General features: G+C 51.8%; 2 protein-coding genes across 24 annotated transcripts; one reads left to right on the forward strand and one right to left on the reverse strand.

The window, feature by feature from the left end:
- Positions 1 to 1,099: 1,099 nt before the first annotated feature.
- ZFP36L1 (ZFP36 ring finger protein like 1) lies at positions 1,100 to 6,509 on the reverse strand. Of its 4 annotated transcripts, none has more exons than XM_036310929.1 (3): positions 6,300 to 6,458; positions 5,205 to 5,299; positions 1,100 to 3,894 (listed from the first exon to the last, which is right to left on the reverse strand). In XM_036310929.1, exon 3 carries the CDS (start codon positions 3,883 to 3,885, stop codon positions 2,935 to 2,937), a length of 951 nt encoding a protein of 316 aa, XP_036166822.1. In that variant the 5' UTR covers positions 3,886 to 3,894; positions 5,205 to 5,299; positions 6,300 to 6,458; the 3' UTR covers positions 1,100 to 2,934. The 4 variants fall into 4 exon arrangements, with proteins under 4 accessions (XP_036166822.1, XP_036166812.1, XP_036166802.1 ...); XM_036310919.1 differs by having other exon boundaries at positions 4,887 to 5,299; XM_036310909.1 differs by lacking the exon at positions 5,205 to 5,299 and having other exon boundaries at positions 6,300 to 6,509.
- Positions 6,510 to 8,047: 1,538 nt separating this feature from the next.
- On the forward strand, positions 8,048 to 21,571 carry LOC118657032. 20 transcript variants are annotated; one of them, XR_004967823.1, is made up of 6 exons: positions 8,073 to 9,692; positions 14,118 to 14,210; positions 19,096 to 19,522; positions 19,729 to 19,809; positions 19,915 to 20,030; positions 21,337 to 21,571. XR_004967823.1 is itself a non-coding variant. In XM_036310946.1 (4 exons), the coding sequence occupies exons 1-4, from the start codon at positions 9,318 to 9,320 to the stop codon at positions 20,941 to 20,943; spliced, it is 774 nt and encodes a 257-aa protein (XP_036166839.1). In that variant the 5' UTR covers positions 8,048 to 9,317; the 3' UTR covers positions 20,944 to 21,330. The 20 variants fall into 20 exon arrangements, 4 of the variants coding, with proteins under 4 accessions (XP_036166839.1, XP_036166834.1, XP_036166855.1 ...); XR_004967824.1 differs by lacking the exons at positions 19,915 to 20,030; positions 21,337 to 21,571 and adding an exon at positions 20,705 to 21,330 and having other exon boundaries at positions 19,729 to 19,799; XR_004967827.1 differs by lacking the exons at positions 19,915 to 20,030; positions 21,337 to 21,571 and adding an exon at positions 20,321 to 20,697 and having other exon boundaries at positions 19,729 to 19,799.
- Positions 21,572 to 23,531: the final 1,960 nt, after the last annotated feature.

A 23,531-nucleotide genomic window follows, 5' to 3' on the forward strand; every position in this document is an offset into this window, starting at 1 on the left:
CTTGCTTTTCCCCTTCCCTTTACCACTATTGTACCTCATACCCCTGCCCCCCAGCAGGTACCTACTGGCCTGGAAGGGAAGAGTGGACAGGGTGCCTAAGGTAGGTCTTCCCCAGCCTCAAGGACAGCCCTGAGCCAGCCAGTGTCTTCTGCAGACCCAGCTGCCTTGGGCCAGGTGGAGTCAAGGGGGAAATTCAGCTTCGCCCCCAAAGCTCACTGAGTGCCAAGAACCAAAGGCAGCTGAGCCTCAAATAGCAATATTTGTCTCTGTCTCCCCAAATACCTCCTAAGAACCAGACTCGGAATTTTCAGGAAGATCCAACCTCTCTGGCAGGCAACATCCCCTCAGTGGGCATCTGGCCTGGGCTGGGCTGTTTCTAGCCAAGACCTTGCCCTTCCTGAGATGACAATTTACCTGCTCTGCATGGTATTAAGGTGTCACAAAGACCTAAGGATGACTTCCCCGTTATGCTGGCCATTGTAATATCCACTTCCCCTTCACAGCCCTCCCAATACAGAAGCATGTCAGATCCCAGTGAAACCTCGAGGCCCCCATGCAATGATTGAGTGAGCCCCTCCCCCCGCCTTCCCCTCATGCTCCTCTCCAAGCCTGCATTGCTGAAGTGAGAGTTCATCTCACTCCAGGTAGTTTGAAGATAGGGCTTCAAGTCAATTCCCCGGGGGTGGGGTGGGGGTGGGGAATGAGCCTGGAAGCACCCACGTTGCTGTCAAATCCAGGCTTGCTGGTGTGCCATGTGCTACACCTCCCCCCTCCCCGCCCCCCCTCCCCACCTTCACCATTTGGCACTGCAAACACCACACACAGGCTGGGCAGAGAAGACTGGGAGCCCCTGTGCCTCAGGGGCCCTGAAGAACCTGAGTCCACAGGTGGGCACGCTGGCCTTGTGTCAACAACCCACATACCAGGCAGATTCCTTAGAAGTACAGGCTGCCCTGCAATAAACCTCCGCCCCATCTCTAAGCTCAACAGACTTCCAGCGTCAACCAAGGGAGCTGGCCATTGGTTTACCTGCAACACATACAGGAGACAAACCCACACAGGAAAACTGCAAGCCAAGTAAAACCATCTTTACCATCAGTTTCTTGAAAAAAAAATGGGGTTTATTGATTTTTAAACTGCAAATAGTCGTTACAAAAAGTTTTCTTTTAAATAAATTCACACAAAGAGGAGAAATAGAAAGCGACGGTAGTGACCAGCAAGAGGAATTATAATTACATTCATCTTAATGTGTGTGTGCCAGTTCTGTTGGCATTAACATTGGAAAACTCTAAACCTGGAATCCAGAACCTCAAATCTGTAATCGGAATGTCTTGAGATGGGCACGTGGCAGTCAAAGGGTTTCCGCTTTTTTGTTTTTCCCCTTTTAGAAGAGATACATAAAAAGTTGTTTTCCTTCTGTACTGTCACAGAACTTCTACATACATTCTCAGTCCTAGTTGTGAAAAGGCCTAAAGAGAAAGAAACTCAATTTGCAGTCCAACACAAAGGGGGGAAATTTCTAAAATAAATAATCCAACAGTTTTTTGCATTTTTTTAAATTAATTTTTCATTTTTTTAAAATAAAATAACCAAAAAAAAGTGTAAAGTTACAAAAAATGTCGTTGAAGAATAATATATTAAAACTGTGGAAAAAAGGGAAAAAGACACGTCACAAAATTTTAAGATTAATATGAAGATCATAATTTAACATAAAAGAATATATTCTATGGATTTGTCATCCCGATAAATATGAACAAAATTAACAAAAAAAAGCAAAGTTTGGCAATAAATACGTTTTGATAAGTTAAATAAGCTTTTTTATATTGATGTGCAGTGACAAGCAAAACTTTTGCTCTCCAATTTCTGAAAGTTATATGAAGTTTAAAACCCAGGGAAAAAAGCATGGCGTGAGTGCTCTAAGGACAGACCTACGGTATTCTAGAGCAAAAACCATTAAAGCTACGTCTACGGGAAATCGTTTTACACAGATATTGTACGTGGAATGAATACCATTAACTCTCACCCCTTACATGTTTTTTCAGCTTTTCTCTCACTTTTTTGTCATTTTTTTTTAAGATGTCACATATGAACTGGGGAACTTTAGCACCAAAATCAAGTCTCTCATAGTCCATCTAGCTTCCCCTTCCTCCCCACTTAAAAAAAAAAAAAAAATTAAATCACAAAGTCCCACTTATGTCACAATCTTCATCCACTTTTTCAGTCTTCCTTCCTGTAGACCTACGCGAACCCAGGCAAGATTAGTCAATAGAGGTTCGGGTCGGGAAGAAAAAGGTTTTGAATGTCAAGATAGGTTTCCCCAAAAACCCAAGTCTGGCAACAACTCTCCCAAGGGGGTTGGGGGGGGTGGGGGTTACTGGGGAAGGGAGGAGGAAGTGTGTGGGAGACTGAAATAAGGGAAGGTGCAGTTGTATCGCCAGTGGAGGGAGCTGCTGGTCTGGGTCCCCTCCCTCCTCCCCCCTCCCCATGGGCAGAGGCTCTGGGAGGCCCACGGGTGCCCTCTGGCGCTGAAGAGGTAATGTAGTCACAGTGACAAAGTTAGATTACAAGGCACTAAGTTGCTTCTGTAAACTGTTACTGCTTTTTCTTTTGTGATTTGGCACTTAAGGCTTAAGCCGAGGGGGGAAAAAAGGCATCTACTGACAAATATGGGACTTGTCTGTTATGCATGGTAAGTGGGCTATAAAATCAAGGGAGCGGGTTTTCAAGCCAGAGGAAGCTACTGACAAACTGACTTGTCCGTATGTTAAGGGAGGGAGGGTTAAAAGGGAGGGGGGGGGAACATTCCAAGGTTCTAGGGGAAAGGGGTTGAGCTTAACCTTGTCAATGTAAGGGCTTGTAGGGCAGGACAGGGGGATGAGGGTAGGGGATGTAGGGATGGGGTGGAGTGGGTAGGGAGACCCTCCCTACCCTGGCTTAGTCATCTGAGATGGAAAGTCTGCTGAAAATGGGCAGGCGTCTTGAGTTGTCCAAAGTGGGGGAGTCTGAGCCACTGTGGCTGCTGCTGGAGCTGCTCAGGTAGCCCTCCTGGTCCGAGAGGGAATCCTGGGGGCTGGGGGGAGAGTCAAACATGTGAGGGGACTCGGACATGGGCCGGAAAAGGAAGGTGGTCGGGGAGCCACCCCCAGGCAGCCCCATGCTAGGGGCAAAGAGGCTCGCCAGCTCCTGGCTGGAGAAGGCAAAGGGGTTATTGGTGCCGTCAGGCAGGGTGGGTGAGGCCAGGAGGTCATCGGCGCTCAGGATGGGGGGTGGGGTGATGGACGTGGGGCTGTCCAGCAGCCCCGTGGCAGCGGCGGTGGCAGCGGCACTGGGAAACCCAGCAAAGCTAAAGCTATGCTGGAGGCGGGGACGGTCGGCGGAGAGGTCCCGGGCCCCGGCCAGGGCGCGGCGCTCCTCGGCGTTGTGGATGAAGTGGCAGCGGGGCCCGTACGGGCAGAAGCCGATGGTGTGGAAGGTGCGGCACAGCTCCGTCTTGTACTTGGGGTGGCGGGTCAGGCTTCGGAGCTCATGGATGCCGTGCGCGAACTGGCACTTGTCGCCGTACTTACAGGCGCCATTCTCCTCGAAGGGGCGGCACAGCTCCGTCTTGTAGCGGCTGGAGTTGACCTGGCCGCTGCCCGGCTGCTTCTGGGTGGGCAGCAGCCGCTCACCCCCTTCCGAGAAAGAGCGGTCTCGGAAGCGGCTATCCCGCGAGCTCAGGGCTGGGGCCGGCTCGCCCTTGAGGCTGCTGAGAAGCTGGTTCTGGTGGAACTTGGAGCTGGGCAGGGTGACCGAGTGCCTCCGGGAGAAGCCCCCACCAGTCGGGGTGCCCACCGCCTTCCTGTCCAGCAAGCAGCCCCCCGCGCTGGGAGTACTGTAGTTGAGCATCTTGTTACTCTGGAGGAGAGAGAAGAGAGAGGATGGTTAGTGACAAAGGCCACCCACCAGGCCCAAAGAGGGTACCTGCTAATGGCAGCCCCCTCCACAATCAGAAATGCCCACCTCCAAGAAACCACCCCCACCCCTTCCCTGGCAGGCCCCCTCCCCCTTCTCCCACAGACCAGCCACCTGGGTTTACTTTGGCCCCCATGCATTAAAAAAAACCCCAAATCCTGGCCTATGTGAGAAGTTGTTTTATGCATGCACCCTATCCCATGCAGACCCCAGAAATGGACCCCCATCGTCCCATCCCAAAGCTACCACTTGTACCCATAAAACTCAACTTCTTTACCTCCCAAATAGATTCCTCCGTTCAATAGACCCCACATCACTCAGACCGCTCTAGACTGCCTTCCCCCCAACAAAAACAGGCAAACCTTGGAAGGCTAGAGCCCCACCCCCTTTTAATCAATCCCTGCTTAGTCAACCACCACTAAACTTGGCCTAAGACTCTTAACTTCCTCCTTCAGAAGTGTTCCCTTCCTTTAGCAACAGGTCTCCAGACTGCCTTTGCTTTTATCTTCGGGGCGGGGGGTGGGGGTGGGGGAGGGATCCCCTGTCCCCTGTCTGGGGTGAGGGGGGAAGAGGGATGTGATTCCTGAAAATGAAACTCATTGCCCCATGCTCGGGAAAGGGGTGCCTTCGACAGTGCTCTCTCCAGCGCGTCTGCCCACCCAACCTCCCTCCCCTGGGAAGATGCCTTTGCAATTAGTCTTCTGGCTCGGGGAGCAAGCTGGAATAAGAGCCCCAGTGTTTAATCTTTAACGCAAAGCTGCAGGTGGGAAGGAAAAAGCAAGCACCAAATCCCCCCACACGCCTGCCAGTCAATAATGGACTTGAGCGGCGGGGGGCAGAGCCACCACAGGCAGGTTTCTGTTCCACCGGGTTTCACCTGCCCAAACTGTACCCAAGATTTGGAAAGGGTGCTGGGGGTGGGGGTGGGGAATGACCTGGGAGTTGGCTCCCAGCCCATGTGGGTGTCATTGTGCAAATTCTAAAGTTGGTCCCTTAGGATCAGCTGCCCGGGATCGGGAATCTGTAACAGCAACCACCCCATGGAGAGCGGATTACAGGAACCAAGTTGAGAGCCGGTTCCCAACAATGGGGTTCATTTAAAAAGTCCTGGGGGGGGGAGGGGGGAGAGAAAGAGAAACAGATCAAAGAGCGAGAGAGCTGGGAAGAGAAGGAAGAAGAGCGGGAGAACTCAGGCAGCCGGGGCTACTGGAGTTTGGGAAAGCGCAGGGAAGAAAGGAAGCTGAAATTCCAACTTTTTGATGTTTCTCTTCAGCTCCTCGGTGTCCCTGCACCCCAACCCTGCAGCCCTGGGGCCCTGGCAGCTAGCTGCGCCGACTGGAGAAGCGAGCTGAGGAAAGAGAGCAACATGACCCGACGTGTTTAAAAGAAGGCAAAAACACTTCAGCAATTAAAAGCAGCCTAGCAGCTTCCCTATTTTTTTAGGAATAAAACTGGGGAGTCCATAGGCTTTTTTCGCTATGTACACTTAACCCGCCCTCCTGGGACGTTCTGGGCTTAAAACTTGCCTTTTCTCACACCCTCTGGCAAGCTACACGGCTTAAGGACGCCCCTAGTAAATCCTTCCTCCCCAAGACCCTTCAATTCAGACCGGCCTTTTTCTCATCGTGTCCCCCCACCCTCCGTATCTACGAGCCGCGGTCCCCCAGGAAACAAGTGGGTCTGCCCCAGCCCCACTTTCACCCGCAAGTTTGCAGCACGGCCGTCTATCCTAAGAGGAAGACGGGCCGAGTTGGGGCAAACGGAAGCCCCACAGCAACTCTGCAACATCTTCTGAATGACAACTGTTGCCTTTTTCTGGGAGATCACCAGCCCCTTCAAAACCGACGAGGCAATCTCCCGGCAAAAGGTCCGGAGACTCACTTCCCCGAGGGAGCCCCCTCCCCACCCTCCCCACCCCACAGGCCGGCGATGTGGCCAGAGACCGGAACCCCTCCGGTGGCGGCGATGCCCTGGGCACACACCGGGAAACCGAGCAGACCAGTGAGACTGGGCTCGGGCAGCACGTGACCACCGAAAAACTGCCCCCGCGTCCCTGGGGGAGCCCAGCCTCGCAAACGTAGCCCCCCAAAACGCTGGTCTCTGAATTACATTCCCATGCAATCGCCGCCAGAAACTGCTGAAACTCAAGGGGTGGGGAGGAGAGGGCCAAATTCCTTCAAACTGGGGAGGAGAGGAGGGATGGGCGTAGAAAAGAAAAGCTATCTTGGCTCCCGCCCCCCCTTGGCTTTCCCCCCGCCGCTTTCCTAGACATAAACTTTGGGGGGGTTTCTCTTCTTAGGGCAAAAGGGAACATCTTTTGAAAAAGCCAGCACTCCGCCCCACTTTACCTTGCATAAAACTTCGCTCAGGTCGAAGATGGTGGTAGACACGAGGGTGGTGGTCATCGTGGGCACTCGCACGGGGCAGGGACGAAGATCTGGTGTGTCGTGAAGGTCCCGGTGCGGGGAAGGCGCAGCCTCCGGCTCTCCGGTCAGGAGTCCCACACGCCGCTCCCGGGGCCCCTCGCCTTTCTGACTCTTCGGCTGCGGCGCGCGAAGCCCGCTTTATAGTAGCCCCGGAGAGGAGGAGTTTAAACGTATTTAAATGAGGAAGAGGAGGAAAAAAAAGTTGATTGACACTGAAGTTGAATCAGCCATGCGGTCAAACTCGGGGAGGAAAAAAAAAAACTTTCAAAAGGAAGAAGGGGGAAGGGAGACGAGGAAAGAAGGAGGGGCCGGGGGGGGGGGGGGAGGCAAAAAAAAAAAAAACCCACTCTGAGCAGCGCACAACTTTTTTTTCTTAAAGAGGAAAAGTTTTGAGTCCGCTCGCTTGGCTCCCCCGCGCCCTGCTCTCCAGCCGCGCGCCCCTCCTTTGTCAGCCTGAGCGCTGGGTTCTGTGACATCACTCATTCCACCCTCTTCGGGGTTCTTGTTGTGCTGTTGTGTTTTGTCGGGCAGGAAGGCGGGCTCGACTTTCTCTTTTTTGCAAGCGGGAGCAGAAGCCCGTGCTGAGCACCGCTGCGGTTTCCATCTTGAGCTGCTCTTTCTTCAAACTTCTGCAGTGCCCCGCACAGCTTACTCTTTGGCCGAATCGTCTTCCGCACTCGGCTCCCCTCCGCAAACCTGGCAGGGGAGGAGATTGGAAATGTGGGACGCACACAGCCTTCAACTCCGGAGTTTTACTTTTTTTTTTTTTTAAGGGGGTTGTGGGAGACTTTTTCCCCCCCGAGGAGGATCCGGCCTGGCGGGGGTGAGCGCAGCACGATTCGGCGCGCCGCACCCGTCTCCACTCGCGCTCCCTTTGCAGCCAGCCCTCTCTGATTGTAGGCCTGGGGGTCGGGGAGGGGGTTGTTTATTTTAGGAGGACTGGGAGTTGTATGTATTTCACGCGTCCGATCTTTAAACTTTTTTTGTAAAACAAAAACAAAACAAAAAAAAAACTTCCCCAAAAAACCCACCCGGCAACATACAACTTTCCACGCGCTCTCTGAACTGTGGGCCGCGCCGAAACAACACACACACACACACACACACACACACACACACGCACGCCCAGACGCTTGAACAATGAAAAAAAGTTACTTTGGCAAGAATGAAAGTAAAGAGATGGGGGAGGCGACACTTAACCTATTGTTGTTCCTCGCCCGCCCCCTCGGGAACGGAACATATGGCTTGTCATGCTGCGCTGTTTGGGCGGGATGGGGGGAGGGGGACATGGGGTCTTCCGAGCTCAAAGGCCCCCGATAGATTGTTACTCCTTTAAAAGCTGTAAGATTGTACTTAGTTACTGTTAGGCTCGGATGCCCCTCCACTCACCCAAATAAAAAGTTGTTAACGTGCCCCCCCCCCGCCCCCACGCCTTCGCGCGCGCGTGTGAAGTGAGGACCCGGGCGGAAACCGCAGGGCTGCGTTTTTCCTATTCCCCCGCGTGCCGGCCGCCTCCTCAGTCCGCGCACGTTTCTTCCCAGCACTCGAGGCCGCCGGGTCTGTTACGAAACCCCGTGTGCTGAGTGGCTAAGAGCGGGTTCCATTGCGATGTAATTAGGTCACCCCATTATGAGCACGTTTCTTTGGAAAGGACAGGGCGGGCGGAGCAGAGCGCTGGAGTCGCACTCTCACCACCACCACCACCATACACACTCACACACACTCACACACACACACACACTCACACGGTTTACTGCATTTCTTATTTATTCGTCAACCTTTGGCAAACCCGCGAAACCTTTCCAATCACAACTGTTTTTAGGAACTGGTTGTTTTTCATCTTTGCGAAACACACAACTTTTTCTGCAACCCTGAACCTACGTGATCCCCCGCCCCCGCCCCCCAACCCAGTCTGCTTTTATTTGTCGTCTTTGACTTAAATTGATGGCCCCCATTTTTAACCCGGCTGCTGCCCTTGCTTTTCCCTCTGCTGTCCGGCCGCCTGTTGCTTCCCTCCCTTTGCTCCCATTTTGCAGCTTTTCTTGAAATCTGGCAAGCGCCAGGAAGGGAAATAACTTCCATGCACCTTAATTTAAATCAATCAAATGTAAGTTTCTTTCTTCAAGGGAGGGATGTTTGCTCGCTCCTTTCCCCCGCTCCAAGAAGGGGGTGGGGGTTGGTTTCGGGCAGTTTCTTGGAGATGAGGTAATGAGTTCCAGATTTTAGGACAGAGCAGGGTGCGCGTTAAAAACCACAAGGTTAGTCTGCGTCCTGATGTGAAGTTATTTCGGTTGTTTTATCCCCCCGCCCCTCCCCCCCAAAGGGCCCATTGGTCTGAGGGTTCTCGAAGCTGTGCTGGGGGTACAGGGTGAGGTGGAGAACCGAGGGGTGAGGGGGACGCGCGGGGCGGTTGTTCCCGCCCGGGGCCGGGCCGCGCCCGCCGCTCCCCTCCCCTCTCCGGGGGCGCTCTCCCCCGCGCCTGCGGGACCGGCCCGAGCACCACTACCGGCCTCGGCGCCCCGGGCTACTTAGAACACCCCCCCCTCGCCACCCCCCGCAAAGAAAACCCGATTCCTCGAATTTCCTCCGCTTTTCCAACTCCCGGAGGGCACTCCCCTCCCCCGCTCCCGGAGGGGGCGCGGGCTCCGCGGGGCGGCGGCCAGCCTGGCCCGCTGGCCCCGGAGTTGTTTACCGGCCCGGCCGACCGACCGGGTTTGTTCCAGCTCCCAGAGCCTGCCTCTATAATTAAACCCTTTTTTTAATTGTCGGGTTGAAACGTCATTTCGGGGACTTTCCAAGGGTGAGGGAGCCGAGGGGAGGGAGCGAGCCTCCTTAACCCTTCGCTGACCCGGGCGCAGCTTCTGGCACGGCCGGGACGGGGTGGCGATCTGGGGGCCTGAGCCGGCCAGTCCCCGCGGAGAGGTGCTCCGCAAGTGCCCGATGGTGGCGGGAACGGCAGAGCCGCGACCCGGCAGGAAGCGCGACGGGAGGCGTGCACCGCCCTCCCCGCCGCTGGGCTCGGCGGGGCGCCCCGCGGCTCCTTCCCCGCGCCGTGCGCAGCGCAGAAGGGCCGCCCCTTCACCTGCACCGCCGCTTCCGACTGGGCGGCGCCGCGCCAGGTCCCCGGCCGGGCGGACTTCCGGGCCCTCCCTGCGCGCTGGGAGCCGGGCTCCGCGAGGGGCGGGCCTAGCCAGGTCTTTTTGGCTTGGGGGTACCAGGTTTTGTCAAAGGGGGAAAGTGAAAGTCCTCGGAATTAGGGAAACACGACGGATCTATTCTGTGACCAGTCTGGACCCTGGGCGCACCTCGAGGCAGGTGAGCGTGTGGGGCACTGGGCCGCTGACCGCGGGGCCGCTGGACCCTGGGCCTTTTCACCAAGCGCCCGCAAGGTCACTCCCTCCCCGGAACCCCCTCCTGGCCCTGGTGGCAGCGCAGGACCTGCCTTCCTAGAGCCCCGCGATGTTACAGTTCTTCCCCGGCTCCAGGTCATTTGCAAAATCCCCCAAATTCTTCGGATTTGGCCCCGCCCTCTCCCCCCAACCTCTGCTACCTGAGACCCTGGGACAGCCGCAGAATCCCTGGGTTAGAGGAGAGGGAGGGCCGAGAGCTGTCAGGTGCCTGGTTTAGATTTAACTGGTGCTCGGGGAATGCAGATTCCTCAGCTTGGACCCAGGCCCAGTGAATCAGACGCTTTGGGGTGGGGCCAGGAATCGGCATTTTAGTAAACTTTCTACCAGTGACTCAAACACTAAGATTTGAGAATCTGTGGTCCCGGATTTTAAAGTTGGGCCATTCTGGAGCGAGATACTGTCTTTGTGACTTTTCAAGACACTGACCAAAGCCTCAGTGTCCTCATCTCTAAAATGGGAATAATAATAGTCCTAAAATTGGCCGGTAAAAAATCTAGCTGAAATCTTTAATATGCCTACCCACTGTATGTAAACTAAACCATTCTCCGGGCCTCGTGACATCACAAAACTTTGGGTTGGGGTATGTATTTTGCAAAAGGATTCTTCAGGATAGATGTCATCAAATGGTCAACCGACAAGTTTGATCTGTATCACTTTCTGGCCCCACCCCCAGCCCTGGATAAGGCAGGCGTTGAGGCAGCCCCCCATACAGAAAGATTTTTCTGGTCCAAAATGTCAGTAGTACCAAGATTGGGAAACTCTATTTTAGGGGTTCTTTCCAACTCCACGTTTCCTGCATACTTGGTTAGGCCTCATCCCCATCCTCAAACCTTTCTCCATATGGCAGTGCAAGTGATCTCTTTCAAAACCTAGGTCTGATTTTGTGTTACAATTGCCTAAAACAGCGGTTCTCAACCTGTGGGTCGCGACCCCTTTGGCGGGTCAAACCACCCTTTCACAGGGGTCGCCTAAGACCATCGGAAAACACAGATATAATTACATATTGTTTTTGTGATTAATCACTATGCTTTAATTATGTTCACTTTGTAACAATGAAATTGGGGGTCACCACAACATGAGGAACTGTATTAAAGGGTCGCGGCATTAGGAAGGTTGAGAACCACTGGCCTAAAACCTTTGGCTCCTCATCTCCCTTAGAATAAAAACCAAACTCTTAGCCCAGCAAAATCTGATTCTTTTACTGCTCTAGCCTCCGCCTCTTCCCACCACTACCTCTCCCATTGGCGAGGGGCACACCTGTGCTCTCAGTTTCAGATGAAAATGAATAGTCCTTCCTCCTGCCCCAGGGCTTTGACACATGCTATTTCTTCTACTGAATGGAGCTTCCTTTGGCCCAAATCAATTTTAAATCACTCTTTAGAACCTAGCTCAAGCATCACTTCCTCAACCATTCTTGGTACCATTCTTGCTGTTCCTCTTCCCCCATCAAGGCAAGGTTATCAGTCTTCTCTCTTATGTCCACATGGAATGTTTAATTCCTTCAAAGCAGTTACTTCATTCGGTTTGTGAGTACACATTCCTACAAACTTTACTTAACATATAGTAACATTGACCGTTATTTGATATATAATTCTATGAATTTTAACATGGGAATAGATTCATTATAACCACCACCATGATCCAGAAACAGAACAGTCCCATCACCCCTTGTAGTCATATCCTCCCCCATCCCTTACTCTGTCAACCACTGCTCTGTTTTCCATACTATTATTTTGTCTTTTCCAGAATGCCAGATAAATGGAATCATGTAGTCTGCACGATTTCACACAATATAATGCCTTTTGAGATTTATGCGTGTTGTTGCATGTATTAATCATTCATTCCTTGTAATTGAAGAATAATATTTCACTATATGTGTATGTCACCAGTTTTTTATCCATTCACCTGATGGAGGACATTGGATTATTTCCAGTTTGGGGCCATATAGAATAAAGTTGCAGTAAACACTTGTGTACAGATTTTTGTGGGAACATAAATTCTTGTTTCTCTAGGGCCGTGGTCGGCAAACTGCGGCTCGCGAGCCACATGTGGCTCTTTGGCCCCTTGAGTGTGGCTCTTCCTAAGCCTTAGGAGTACCCTAATTAAGTTAATAACAATACCTACCTATATAGTTTAAGTTTAAAAAATTTGGCTCTCAAAAGAAATTTCAATCGTCGTACTGTTGATATTTGGCTCTGTTGACTAATGAGTTTGCCGACCAGTGCTCTAGGGTAAATAACTAGGAGCGGAATTGCTGAGTCATATGGTAAATGTATATTGAAATTTGCCTGGCCAGTTAGCTTAGTTGGTTGAGTGACATCCCATGCACTAGGAGGTTGTCAGTTTGATTTCAGTCAGGGCACACATCCGCTGGATTGCAATTGCAATTCCCAGTACGGTGTGTAGGAGGCAGCCGATCTATGTTTCTCCTTCTCCCTCTTCCTTTCTCTCTCTGAAATTTAAAAAAAAAAAAAAACGTAGCTAGTTTTGAGCATCGGCCTGTGGACCAAAGGGTTCCGGGTTTGATTCCAATCAAGGGCACGTACCTCGCTCGGTTGCAGGTTCCAAAAGAACAACTTTTTTTTTTTAAGTATATGGAAATTTATAGAAAACTGCCAAATCATATTTGAGAGTTGATATACCATTCTGCATCTCCAACAGCAACATCTAAGAGTTTCCAGTTGCTCCACATACTTACCTGCACTTACTACTGTACTTTTTATTTTAGTCATTCCAGTAAGTGTGTAGTGGTATCTTACTTCACTTTATGATATCTCAAGGTTTTAATTTGCATTTTTCTAATGGGTAATGATGGTGAATATGTTTCATAAGCTCATTTGCCAACTGTATGTCCTCTAGTGAAATGTCTGGTCAAGTGTTTTCACCATTTTTTAATTGATTGGTTGTTTTCTTACTGTTGAGTTTTAAGAGTTCTTTATATATTCTGGATACAGTTATGTTGTCAACTGTATCCAGAATACATGCAGATATTTTCTGCAGTTTGTATCTTTTCATTCTCTCAACAAAGTATGTTCACAGAGCAAAAGCTTTTAATTTTGATGAAGTCTAATATATCAGTTTTCTCTTTTCTGCATCATGCTTTTGGCGTCATGCCTAAGGACTCTTTGCCTAACCTTAGGTCATTAAGATTTTCTTCTAAAAGTTTTGTAGTTTATGTTTTACACTAATATCTATGATCCATTTGAAGTTAGTTTTTATGTAAAATGTGAAATTTAGGTTGAGGTTCATTTATTTTTATTTTTATTTATTTTATTATTTTATTTATTTATTTATTGCCTATGGATGTCCAATCCCAACACTGTTTATTGAAATGACTATCATTTTTCCATTGAATTATTTTTGCACCTATCCAAAAATCATTTGGCCATACTGGAATGAGTCTCTTTATTCTGTTCCACTGAGCTGTGTGTCCATTCCTTTGCCAATACCACACTGTCTTGATTATTGTAGCTTTATAGTAAGTCTTAAAATCAGGAGGTGTAATTCCTCTGGCTTTAGTCTTTTTAAAAAAATATATTTTATTGATTTTTTACAGAGAGGAAGGGAGAGGGATAGAGAGTTAGAAACATCGATGAGAGAGAAACATCAATCAGCTGCCTCCTGCACACCCCCTACTGGGGTTGTGCCCACAACCAAGGTACATGCCCTTGACCGGAATCGAACCTGGGACCCTTCAGTCCGCAGGCCGACGCTCTATCCACTGAGCCAAACCGGTTAGGGCTGGCTTTAGTTTAATCTTCACAGTTGTCTTAGGTATTCTAGTTCCATTGCCTTTTTATATAAATGTAGAGCCAGCTTGTCTATATCTACAAAAAAAGAAATCATACTGGGATTTTTATTAGAATGGCATTAAGTCTATAGATCAATTCAGGAAGAAATGGCATCTTTACAATGTTGAGTCTTCTACTCCATGAAAATGGTATGTCTATTTATGTAGGTCTTTTTTATTTCTTTAATTGGTGTTTTGTAGTTTTTAGCATACAGATACTATATATGTTTTGCTAGATTTATACCTAATATTTTTTGGGAGGGAGTTACTATTGTAATTTTTTTAATTTTTAGTTTCCAATTTCTCTTTATTAGTGTATAGAAATACAGCTGATTTTTGTACATTGACCTTGTATCCTATAATCTAATAAAGTTACTTTAGTGATAAGGTTTTTGTGTACATTCCTTAAGTTTTGTTTTTACACGTTCGCTTCGTTTTTTATCATGGGCACTCGTGTTATCTGCTAACAGGAATAGTTTAGTTTCTTTCTTTCAGTATTATACATCATATTTCTTTTTCTTGCCCTATTGCCCTGTTTAGGATTTCCGATATGATGTTGAATGGCACGGTGAAAGTGAACACCCTCGCCGTGATGGCAGTCTCAGGAGAAAGCATTCAGTCTTTCACTATTAAGTATGATGTTCGTTGTCGGGTTTTTGACATCTCCCTTCCCACCAGGATGTGTGCTCCAAGAGCAGGCTCTCTCCATTCTCAACTCAACCCTCAGTGCCGGGCACAATGCCTAGCACACAGTAGGCCCTCAATGAGCAATTCTCTACTTTGGTAATATATCCAGAACCACTATTCTGCGTGACAGACAACAGAGAATGTAGGTGAACATGCACAGATGTCACAAAAAAATGGCCTCACAATAAATATTCCAGTAGATCCAACTAGCCATCGGCCCCACGGAGTTGACAATTTTAAGCGGTAGAGCATCTATAGGTCAGCTTTCTAGCAAGCCATCCCGTGTCAAAACGTTTATCTATGAGGAATGGATGAGTGCAGTAAGATAATTATTTTAGATGGAGAGCATTCCATTCCCAAAGGGAATTTAAACAAAAAGCTCTCAGCTCTGAAAAACAGGGGCTTTCAGGGGAAAGAGTCCCACTGCTCTGAAATCGTAGGTCCTCAGACGGGTGGGGTTGTTTCGCTAAATTTATTTCAGCCGCTTATAGAAACAGAAGGGGGAAGAAGGGGCGGCGGCTTGCACACCAGCCCTGGCTCTGGGGTATTAATATCTGCCGGGTCAGGCTTTTATTTGGGTTTTGTTTTACCTTTTAGGGGTGGGGAGGCAAGCAACAGGAATATCTCACAGCTGCATGGCTTGAGCTGTGGTTTCCCACCTTGCTCCTTGCACACTCCCCCCAAGGCCACATCCAGCCCTCTCCTCCCCTGCCCCACCTTCCCACGGCTCTCTAGCCACTGAATACCAAGCACTGGGCCAGAGCTGTCTCTGCAGCCTCAGGCAGGCACCTTGGACACCAGATTTCCTCCTAGTCCCAGAAGGGGTTTGAGCATGAAGAGGGGAGAGAAATTGAGATTTCGATGGAATCTGTTTTCTTTCTGGCACAAGTGTGGGTCAGGGAGACTGGAGCCTTTGTCCCTAGCCCCCACCAGAACCCCCTCCCCACCCCACAGCTCCACCCCAGTGGCTCCACTACTTGAATGTTGGGGTTGTTGAGTATGAAATCCAGGCCTTTTTATCCCTGTGTTCCTTTTCCTCAGCTTCCCCAAAGCACTGGACACACCTTCTGCTCAGTGCCTGATACCTGAACAGTCCCTTCCGTCACGCCCACCCCTGCCCCATGTGAGCAAATGGAGTGAAATGAAACCATGTCATTGTTTTTTGTTTTGCTTTGTTTTTTAAATAATTTTTTTTATTGATTTCAGAGAAGAAGGGAGAGGGAGAGAGAGAAACATCAATGAAGAGAGAGAATCATTGATCAGCTGCCTCCTGCATCCCCCACCCCCAGCCCCCTCACTGGGGATTGAGCCCAAAACCCGGGCACGTGCCCTTGACTGGAAGGGAACCCAGGACCCTTCAATCCATAGGCCCGACACTCTATCCACTGGGCCAGACCGGCTAGGGCCCACCATGTTGTTTTTTAAAAACCCGTTCTTGTTCGGAATTTGGAATGCTTTGTGGAGCACAGATTAATTACCTCCCACAGATGTGGGGGAAACTGAGGCACCGGAGGGGAGGTGGCAGCAGGTGGCCAGCGCCCACTGCAGGCAGGTGAGATCAGGGTCCACTGGCTGGCTCTAGGAGGTGCCTGCTGAGCCTGAAAGGACCAGAGAAAGACTGGACTCCGGCCCGGCCCGGGAGCTTGCTGCTCTGTGGCCGCCATCTGAGGGCAGGCAGAGGAGGCACACCAGGAAGCTCAGGACTCAGCTGGGCTTAAGCCTTGAATAATCACCTGAGAATATGGGGAAGTACCTCCCACAGTGCCCCGCCCATGGGAACCGAACAAATGCTGGTTTGGTTCCTTGGCAAACTCCTGCTTCCTGGGTCACCAAAGAAGACAGGGAAGCAGCATCTGTCCTCTCCCCTCCCCCACCCCCAGGTACACTGCACAGAGGTTGGTGGGAGGGAAGATGCCTAGGAAGAATCTCCAAGGGGTTCTTGTCCAAATTGGGGAGTCTGCTTCAGCGTAAACAAGGGTATAGTACGTGCCTGTAAACTGTAAAGTCCTCACAAGTAAACCACGTTCCTGTATTGTCCGTCCTCCCACCAGCCAGTTTGCTTTGGAATGGTCCTCCAGCCCAGAGTGGGTCAGACCCCGCCCTGGGGAGCTGTTGTCTGAGAAGCGGGACCCACCTCCTCAGCCAGCGCAGGGATCAGATGGCTCTTGGAGGGTGGCCACATAGGCAGCCGGTGGAAGAGCGAGGATGGATCTTTGCCACAGCCCTGTGACTGCTTTAGGTCTGAGTTTCTCCCGCCAACTGCACCCTCCACCCCAGGGGCCTGCAGGCCCCAAACCAGGGCCTGCCCTCATCTGACCAAAGGCAACAGATCTGCTGCAGCTGTTCAGGGAGAGAACAAGCTCTCCCAGAGACAGGGAGGCAGCTGGAGAGAGATGCCTGCCAGCCCGGGGGTGTAAATATTTATACAACGTGGTGCGTGGGAAGAGGGAAGGCAGAGGTGGCAGGAACCAGGCGGCGCTGAGACCACAGGTTGAAGGGGCCTGTGCTTTGGCTTCAGGTGGAAAAGGCAAGAGGTGGCTGGGATCCTCATCTCCACCTGAATTCCTACATCACAGTGGCCAGTCCTTACTCCCAGCTGGCTCCTGGCAGAGTTGAGGGAAGAACTTAGAAAAAAAGGCATCGCCAGTTCCCTTACCGGTCTTCCTGTCTAGGATCACCCTGGAACCAGACACAACAAACCCACAAGGCCCAGGAGTAGGGGCTTGGGGGACTCCTGGGTCTGTGGTTCTAGAGTCTGAAAGAATTTGCCTGGCTGGAGGGGCTCAGGGTAGAGCATTGACCTATGGGCCAGGGAGTCATAGTTCGATTTCCGTTCCGGTCAGGGCACATGCCTGGGTTGCGAGCTCAATCCCCATTGTGGAGCATGCAGGAGGCAGCCAATGATTCTCTCTTGTCACTGATGCCTCTCTCTCTCTCTCTCTCTCTCTCTCTCTCCCTCTCTCTCTCTCTCTCTCCCTCCCTCCCTCCCTCCCGCCTTCCCTCCCTCTCACTCTCTGAAATCAATAAAAAAAATATCAAGAAAATAAAAAATAAATGTTTGAAAAAATACTGGATTCTAAGAGTTGGACTCCAGGGTTGAAGTCTTAGAACATAAGTAAATTGTAAACAGAATATTAAATGTAAGCAAAGATTTCTCTCAAGCTTCTATGTCATCAGCAGTACTTTTCTAAAGTGGCGGAGAACGTGGTGCATTAATGAAGATGAGGAGGAGGAAGGAGGGGACCTGGCCAAAGAGCAAGGTGTGGAGAAGGCGAGGGGGCCCTTGAGGGCACTTCCAGAGAAGCCCTTGGCCGCAGGCATCCAGGGCCTGGGAAAAGAGTACAGCCCCCGGGCCCACCTGGTGCTCTCGGGCCCCTCTGCCCCAGGATGCAGCTGGCTCCAGGTGTGCCCCAGGCAGAGCATGACATCCGCTCTCCTCTTGCTGCTCTCGGCTGGGCCTGCTAAGGACTCAGCCAGCGCCCAATGGCATTGACGCCCCAGGGTGGGAAGCAAGCCTGCGGCTGGGGGGACAGCCAGATGGACTCCAGTCGATTTGCCTCAGACAGCTGGGGAGCAGAGCCAGGACACTCCTCATCCCCCTCCCCACCCCTCCAGACAAGGAGGGGAGCGGCCGCCACTTCTAGGATTTCTCTGCCACCACACCCATTGAGAAGTGCCACCTGCTTCCATCAGTACCGGGGCTGACCCTCAGGACCTCCCACAGGTGGGGTTTGTGGTACTCCCCAGTGGCCAAGAACTTTGAAGGTACCTCACAGTTATCAGCGTCATCCTGCATTCTTTCTGTGTCCGGACAACGCCCACTGGCCCGGGGGTGGGCGCTGCTGGGAGGAAGGATCTTGTGCTGGAAACCTGCCCCTGCCTCCCTACCAGATCCTCCAGATGCTCAGGCCAACTTCAGCCAGACAGCGAGGATCAGGGGGTACCCAGACTCCCCCAAGAAGTTGACCCCAGGCAGCAAGTCATCCCACCCCCAGCCCAGAGCTTTACCAGCAACACCTGCCCAGGGGGTGCACCGTCCCTGAGCCCCAGCCCTTCTGGGTGGAACCTGGTGAGTCCCCCACCTGGACACCCAGAGAAGGGCAGGTTCCATGAGCAGTGGGGCCCAGGCCCACACAACGTGGAGGAAACACCATCTGCCCCAGCCCTGGGCCGGGCCTGGCAGCCATAGCCACCCTCACAGGGGGGCCCCTCTCCAGAAGGGAGCTCCTCTTCCAAGGACACCCAGGTCCTCGCTGCTACTGCGGCCCCGCCTGCCGGCTGTGGCCGCCTTCTTGCCAGCACTGCTTCAGCAGATGAACAAGAATAAAAGCCTGTGTGGCCCAAGGAAGTCTTTAGGGGAAAGAATTGAAGCTGAAGGAAAGCGGGGGAGGTTATAAGAAATAGGAGAGGAAAGAGATTCGGGAAACAGACAGAATAAACCATCCGGGAATCCAGATGTAAAACAAGGAAGGCCAAAAGAAGGGAAAAGTTATGCTAAGAAGGCAGAGTAGGGTGGGGAGGGGAATTGAGAACGAAAAAGAAGAAGAGGGCAGTTATAAATATTCTGCAAAGAGAGAAGTATGTGAAAGCAAACAACACCAGAAAAAAGAAAGAGAGACCCAGGAGAGAAAAGGAGGCAGCGATGAACTTAACAACAACTGCGTTGACCCTCAACCAACCACACTCATTAGTTCTGAGTCTGACGGCTCTTTGTGGATTTCGGGCTCCTCTGAACACAGAGCAAGGACAGCCCTAGAAAAGCAAGCTTTCCTTCTTGCCCTTGGTTTTCCTACAGTGCTCCCAACTTACCCCAGCTGGTGGTATTTTGCAGAGTGAGGACTGATCTTCCTGGACAAGGCCAAGAACGTACCAGTTCACCCCAGCCTGGCGCCCCCCATCATGGAGCCCCCCATCATGGTGTCCCCCGGCAGGCTCACTGGAGAGCCTGAGCAGGAGGAGCCCGTGCAGGCAGGAGAAGCCATAGGGGTGACAGAGCCTTGTTACTGGCTCTGCATCTTCCAGGGAGCAGCTTTCCCAGCCACCTCTCCTGCACCAGGGCGAACCCCACCCACGGACACACCATCCCAGAACAGCAGGGCATCCTGGAAGACGGGCATGCCCAACTCTACGCAAAGCCAGAGGCGCCCCAGCAAGTGGTACTTTTGCAAACAATTTAGATGACTTAAATTAATTGCCAGGCATTGCCAAGGAGACCTACAGATAGCCACGGCTTTCCCATCGCCATAATTGGCCAACAGGTACGTGAAGTTCACGTTGTGTCCATCAACTCCGTGAGCGCTTAGGTCCTGGTTCCTTTCCCTGTGTCTGCGTGGCCTCTTTCAGCCTCTCCTGCCTCTCCTTCTCCTGTGAGTTGGCCACTGCCACGCTTCTCTGTGTTTGCTTGGGCTATGCCAAGCCCCTTACTTAGTCAGATCCACCTCTGCCCCCTCTTCTATTTCTTCAGGACGGCAGGAGTTGGGAGAAAGCTGAAGCAAACCAAGGCAAAATCGAGAAGCAAAGGCAGTGAAAATGCAAGTGAGTTTGGGTTAGTGTCCCGTCATGCCGTGCTCAGGCCTTCCCCCGTGGGCAGGGCGGGCTCCTCATGGCCAGGGGTCCGAGCCTCCCTCGCCACCTGAAACTGCTCCTCCAGAGTTCAGCCAAGGGGACGCCACTCGGGCTGAACTCTGATCGACTGGGACAAAGAAAACGGCGCCTGTGCCAGCCTTTCTCCCTCTAAGAATTCTGAAGTCACTTGCCCCTGATTCTGTAAGTCACATTTTCCTTCTATCAAAAATTGTGGCGAAATAGGCAGAAGGGATCCTGTCTAGGTTGTGGCCTCAGGTACTCAACCCAGTTTCTTCCCATCCCTCCTAACCTTCAAACCTGTCTCGGTCATATACTGTGTGACTCCAACTATTATTTAACCATGAAAAAAAAAAAAAAAGACAAACCAGGAAATTAGAGGCTGAATGACCTAAAATTTATTCCATTCAACTGAGCTAATCTCCTAATAAGGGTGTGTATAATAATAAGTCATACTATGTCTGTTCTGGAAGATGTGAAGAACATTGCAGGGAAAAGTGCATGGTGACTGCAGATCCCAACTTGTCAAGATTTGTCCTCAAAAGGCTAAAGAGTCTGGGCCTCGGCCAAGTTGCCTAGCAGTTTGCTAGACGAGTCTCAACATTTGGGAACAGAGAGCGCCCAACGTTCAGGCTGACCACAGCCAATCCTGGCACCGCCACTTCCTCGGCAAGCAGGGGACCGACTTACCTGCCTGCTTAAGTCTTCCTCGCTGCGAAATGGCAGTGACAGTAATACCCACCTCCTGGGGCTGCTGGAAGGACAGATGAGCAAAGCACTTGGCATGTGCACGCGCCCCCACCCCTACCCCCCTTCCCAAACGTAGCCCTACTCAACTGTTGCTGTATGTTAAACAGGGACTTGGCAAGACCAAGAAGAAGGTTGGAGGCCCCACCAAGTGGGGTTCCACGGAGTCCCTGGAACACAGTCAAGTATCCCGAGCAAGAGAGGGAAGAGGGTCCCAGAGGAGGCCCAGGCAGCTGGCGGGTGGAGCGCTCGCAGAAAGCCAAGGACAGCCACTCGCAGCCGGGCTCCGCGTGGGCGGGAGGACGCAGGGGGCTGCGGGCAAACCCCCCCCCCCCCCCCCCCGCCTTAGCTCAGCGGGCTGCAGCCCCACCCTTGCGTGTGCTCATCCTGCCGAGGAGCTCCGTGCACTGACCGGGCCGCTGTGTGCACGGCTCTGGCCAGCGGGAGCTATAGCGGGGCGAGGCTATGACGGGCCTGCTGGCCTCAGAGACTCAACAACCGGGCGTTTCTGCCCACAGCCACAGATCTGTCCTGTTAGGAGCTAGGTTGTAGGGACGTGACCAACTGCTGAGAAAGTCTCATTTCAGAACTGGGCTTTTTCTGAAAAACAGGGGTAGGGGTTAAAATGTTCTGGAAATGTGAACACCAACTGAATCTTGGTAATATTTAGGGGGCATTATTAAGTTTTAGGTGCGATAAGGATACTGTGGTTAAGTTTAAGTTTCATGTGGTTTTTTTGAAGATACATACGGAAATGCTGATCATGATACGATCTGACATATAGGATTTACTTCACAATTACCTGGGCGGCGGGGAAGCAGATGGTAATAGAAATGGACAGCGTGGGCAGGATTTGGTGACGCCGGTGATGGGCATATGGGGCTTCACCATACGACGCTATCTCCTGTATATGTTTGGAATTTTCTGTACTAAAATGTTTTAAGTTCATAAAAGCTGTAAGAATTTTTTAACTCAAAGATTCTGGTCGTATTGGGTTTTTGTTGTTGTCGTTTTGTTTGTTTTTTAATCTTCACCCGAGGATACGTTCTCACTGATTTTTAGAGAGAGAGGGAGGGGGAGAGAGAGGAGCATCGATGTGAGAGAGAAACATTGACTGGTTGCCTCCTGTACACACCTGGACCCACCCTGACTGGGAGTCACACCCACAGGACAACACCCAGCCAACCAGGGCTCAGTGGTTCTTGCAACACGGTATTGACCTTCTGAGGGCATGCGCTCTGGGACAGCAGGGACAGCAGGCGAGTCTGTGTAGGGAGATCTTGCAGGCGCCGGGGAGGGCTGGACAACAGGCAGGAAGACCTGCCCCCTCCCCCCCCCCCCCCGCACCCCCGCCAGGGTCACGCTGAGGACCAAGAGTGGTGCCTGCCCCTCAGGTCCGCTCAGACTGGGAAAAACATTCCAGGGACCTGGTGTCCACCTTGCACTGCTTTTAATCTCAACGAAAATGATTTTTTAAATTGGTTTCAATGTCTTTTAAGCCTCAGTGAACTGTCCCCTGCTCTCCCCCACCCCCACCCCCACCCCAGCAAAGTGGGCAAGCTACTCAACCTTTCTAAATTCACTTTCCTCAACTGGAAAATGGGGGGGAATCACCCAGACCCATTTTCTAGGGTGATGGTAAGTGAGATAAATGTAGGTAAAGTGCCCCGACGCTGGTCAGCACTGATAAAGGGCGGTTCTGATTTGAGGGGTTTTGGCAAATGTTGACCTTTCGCCTCTGAGGAGCACAGTAGAGCCGCCCCATCTTGGGCTTAAACAAGAGTTAAGGCACACACATGCTGAGGTCTCTTTGATCAGGCGTCTTACTGGATGTCGGCCCTTTCAGGTGTCACAGAGAAGTCACTGCTGTCTTCCTCCCTCCCTGCTCAGGAGGAACAGGCCACGTGGGACGGAGCCACGCTGCTCTCTCTCTGGGTGAAGAATGAGTTGGAAAATGAGAAATAGGGCACAGCTCCCTCTGGGCCATGGCTTTGAATGGCGAAAGGCATTTCGAGAAAGCAGGCCTTTGGCAGATCAGCTATTCTCCAAAGATGGAGCCAGGGGGTGCAGGGTACGTGGACCAAGAGCAGGCCCCGGCTCAGGAGCACACTTCACAGGGACCTTCAGGGGGCCTTCCCCTCTGAGCCTTGGGCAAGTGGTCCTGAAGGCTTCCAGACAGCAGGGGGCAGCACCGCACACCCTCCCCAGCCACAGAGACCCACCAAATGGCCAGGCAAGGTGACCTGGCCACAGACATTTTTCCCAGAACAGATCTAAGTCGCCATGATGTGCAGAGGGAGGAATCCCAGGATGGGCAGGTGACCCACACAGCCTGCTCCTAAGTCTTTGCCACTTGCCCCAGGCAACTGGTTAGTGGCTTCCTGTGAGACAAGTTTCAGCCAGAAGAGGGTATTTGTGACTTCGGGTGAAAAACCCACAGGCTACGGAGGAAGGAGGGGACATAAGCAGAAGGTAGTCCAGTGGCTGCGAGCTCAGGGGCTAAGGGCATAGGCTTCGGAACCACAATGCCTGGGTTCAAGTCCCAGCTCTGCTATTGACCAGCCCTGTAACAACGGGCAAGGTACTGCCCCCTCTGTGCCTCAGTTTCCTCCTCTGCACGGTGAGGACAGTGGCTCTGTCGGGCAGAGCTGTTGCTTCAACAGGGACTGGCAGGTAGAAAGCCCTCAATAAGTATTAGCAAAGCTTCCTCCTCAGCTCCATGGGGGTGTGCTACCAATGACCCCCAGGCCTGGGAGAAAGAACTGCACTAGAGGAAGTGTAACGTTTTCATAGGCAGCGGCTCAGAGACACGCGTAGAACACAGACCGAAAGGCCCCCAATGTGTGCTGCCTTCCGTGGAAACACAGCAGGTCCTGTACACCACCGGCTACAGAGGAGCACAGAGCAGAGGCCCCACGTCTGGAGCAGGAATGGGTT

Source organism: Myotis myotis, unplaced genomic scaffold, assembly GCF_014108235.1.
Source record: "Myotis myotis isolate mMyoMyo1 unplaced genomic scaffold, mMyoMyo1.p scaffold_m19_p_1, whole genome shotgun sequence".
NCBI lineage: Eukaryota > Metazoa > Chordata > Mammalia > Chiroptera > Vespertilionidae > Myotis > Myotis myotis.

What these genes read in the sequence shown, in the direction of transcription:
- ZFP36L1 (XM_036310909.1), bottom strand. Translation starts at nt 6,356, where the DNA reads ATGACCACCACCCTCGTGTCTACCACCATCTTCGACCTGAGCGAAGTT. An exon ending in TGAGCGAAGTTTTATGCAAG is followed by an intron (nt 3,895 to 6,299) that starts GTAAAGTGGGGC and finishes TCTCTCCTCCAG; the next exon opens with AGTAACAAGATGCTCAACTA.
- LOC118657032 (XM_036310941.1), top strand. Translation starts at nt 9,318, where the DNA reads ATGGTGGCGGGAACGGCAGAGCCGCGACCCGGCAGGAAGCGCGACGGG. An exon ending in GACCCTGGGCGCACCTCGAG is followed by an intron (nt 9,689 to 14,117) that starts GCAGGTGAGCGT and finishes TGCCCTGTTTAG; the next exon opens with GATTTCCGATATGATGTTGA. An exon ending in GAAAATGCAAGTGAGTTTGG is followed by an intron (nt 19,810 to 20,704) that starts GTTAGTGTCCCG and finishes TATGTTAAACAG; the next exon opens with GGACTTGGCAAGACCAAGAA.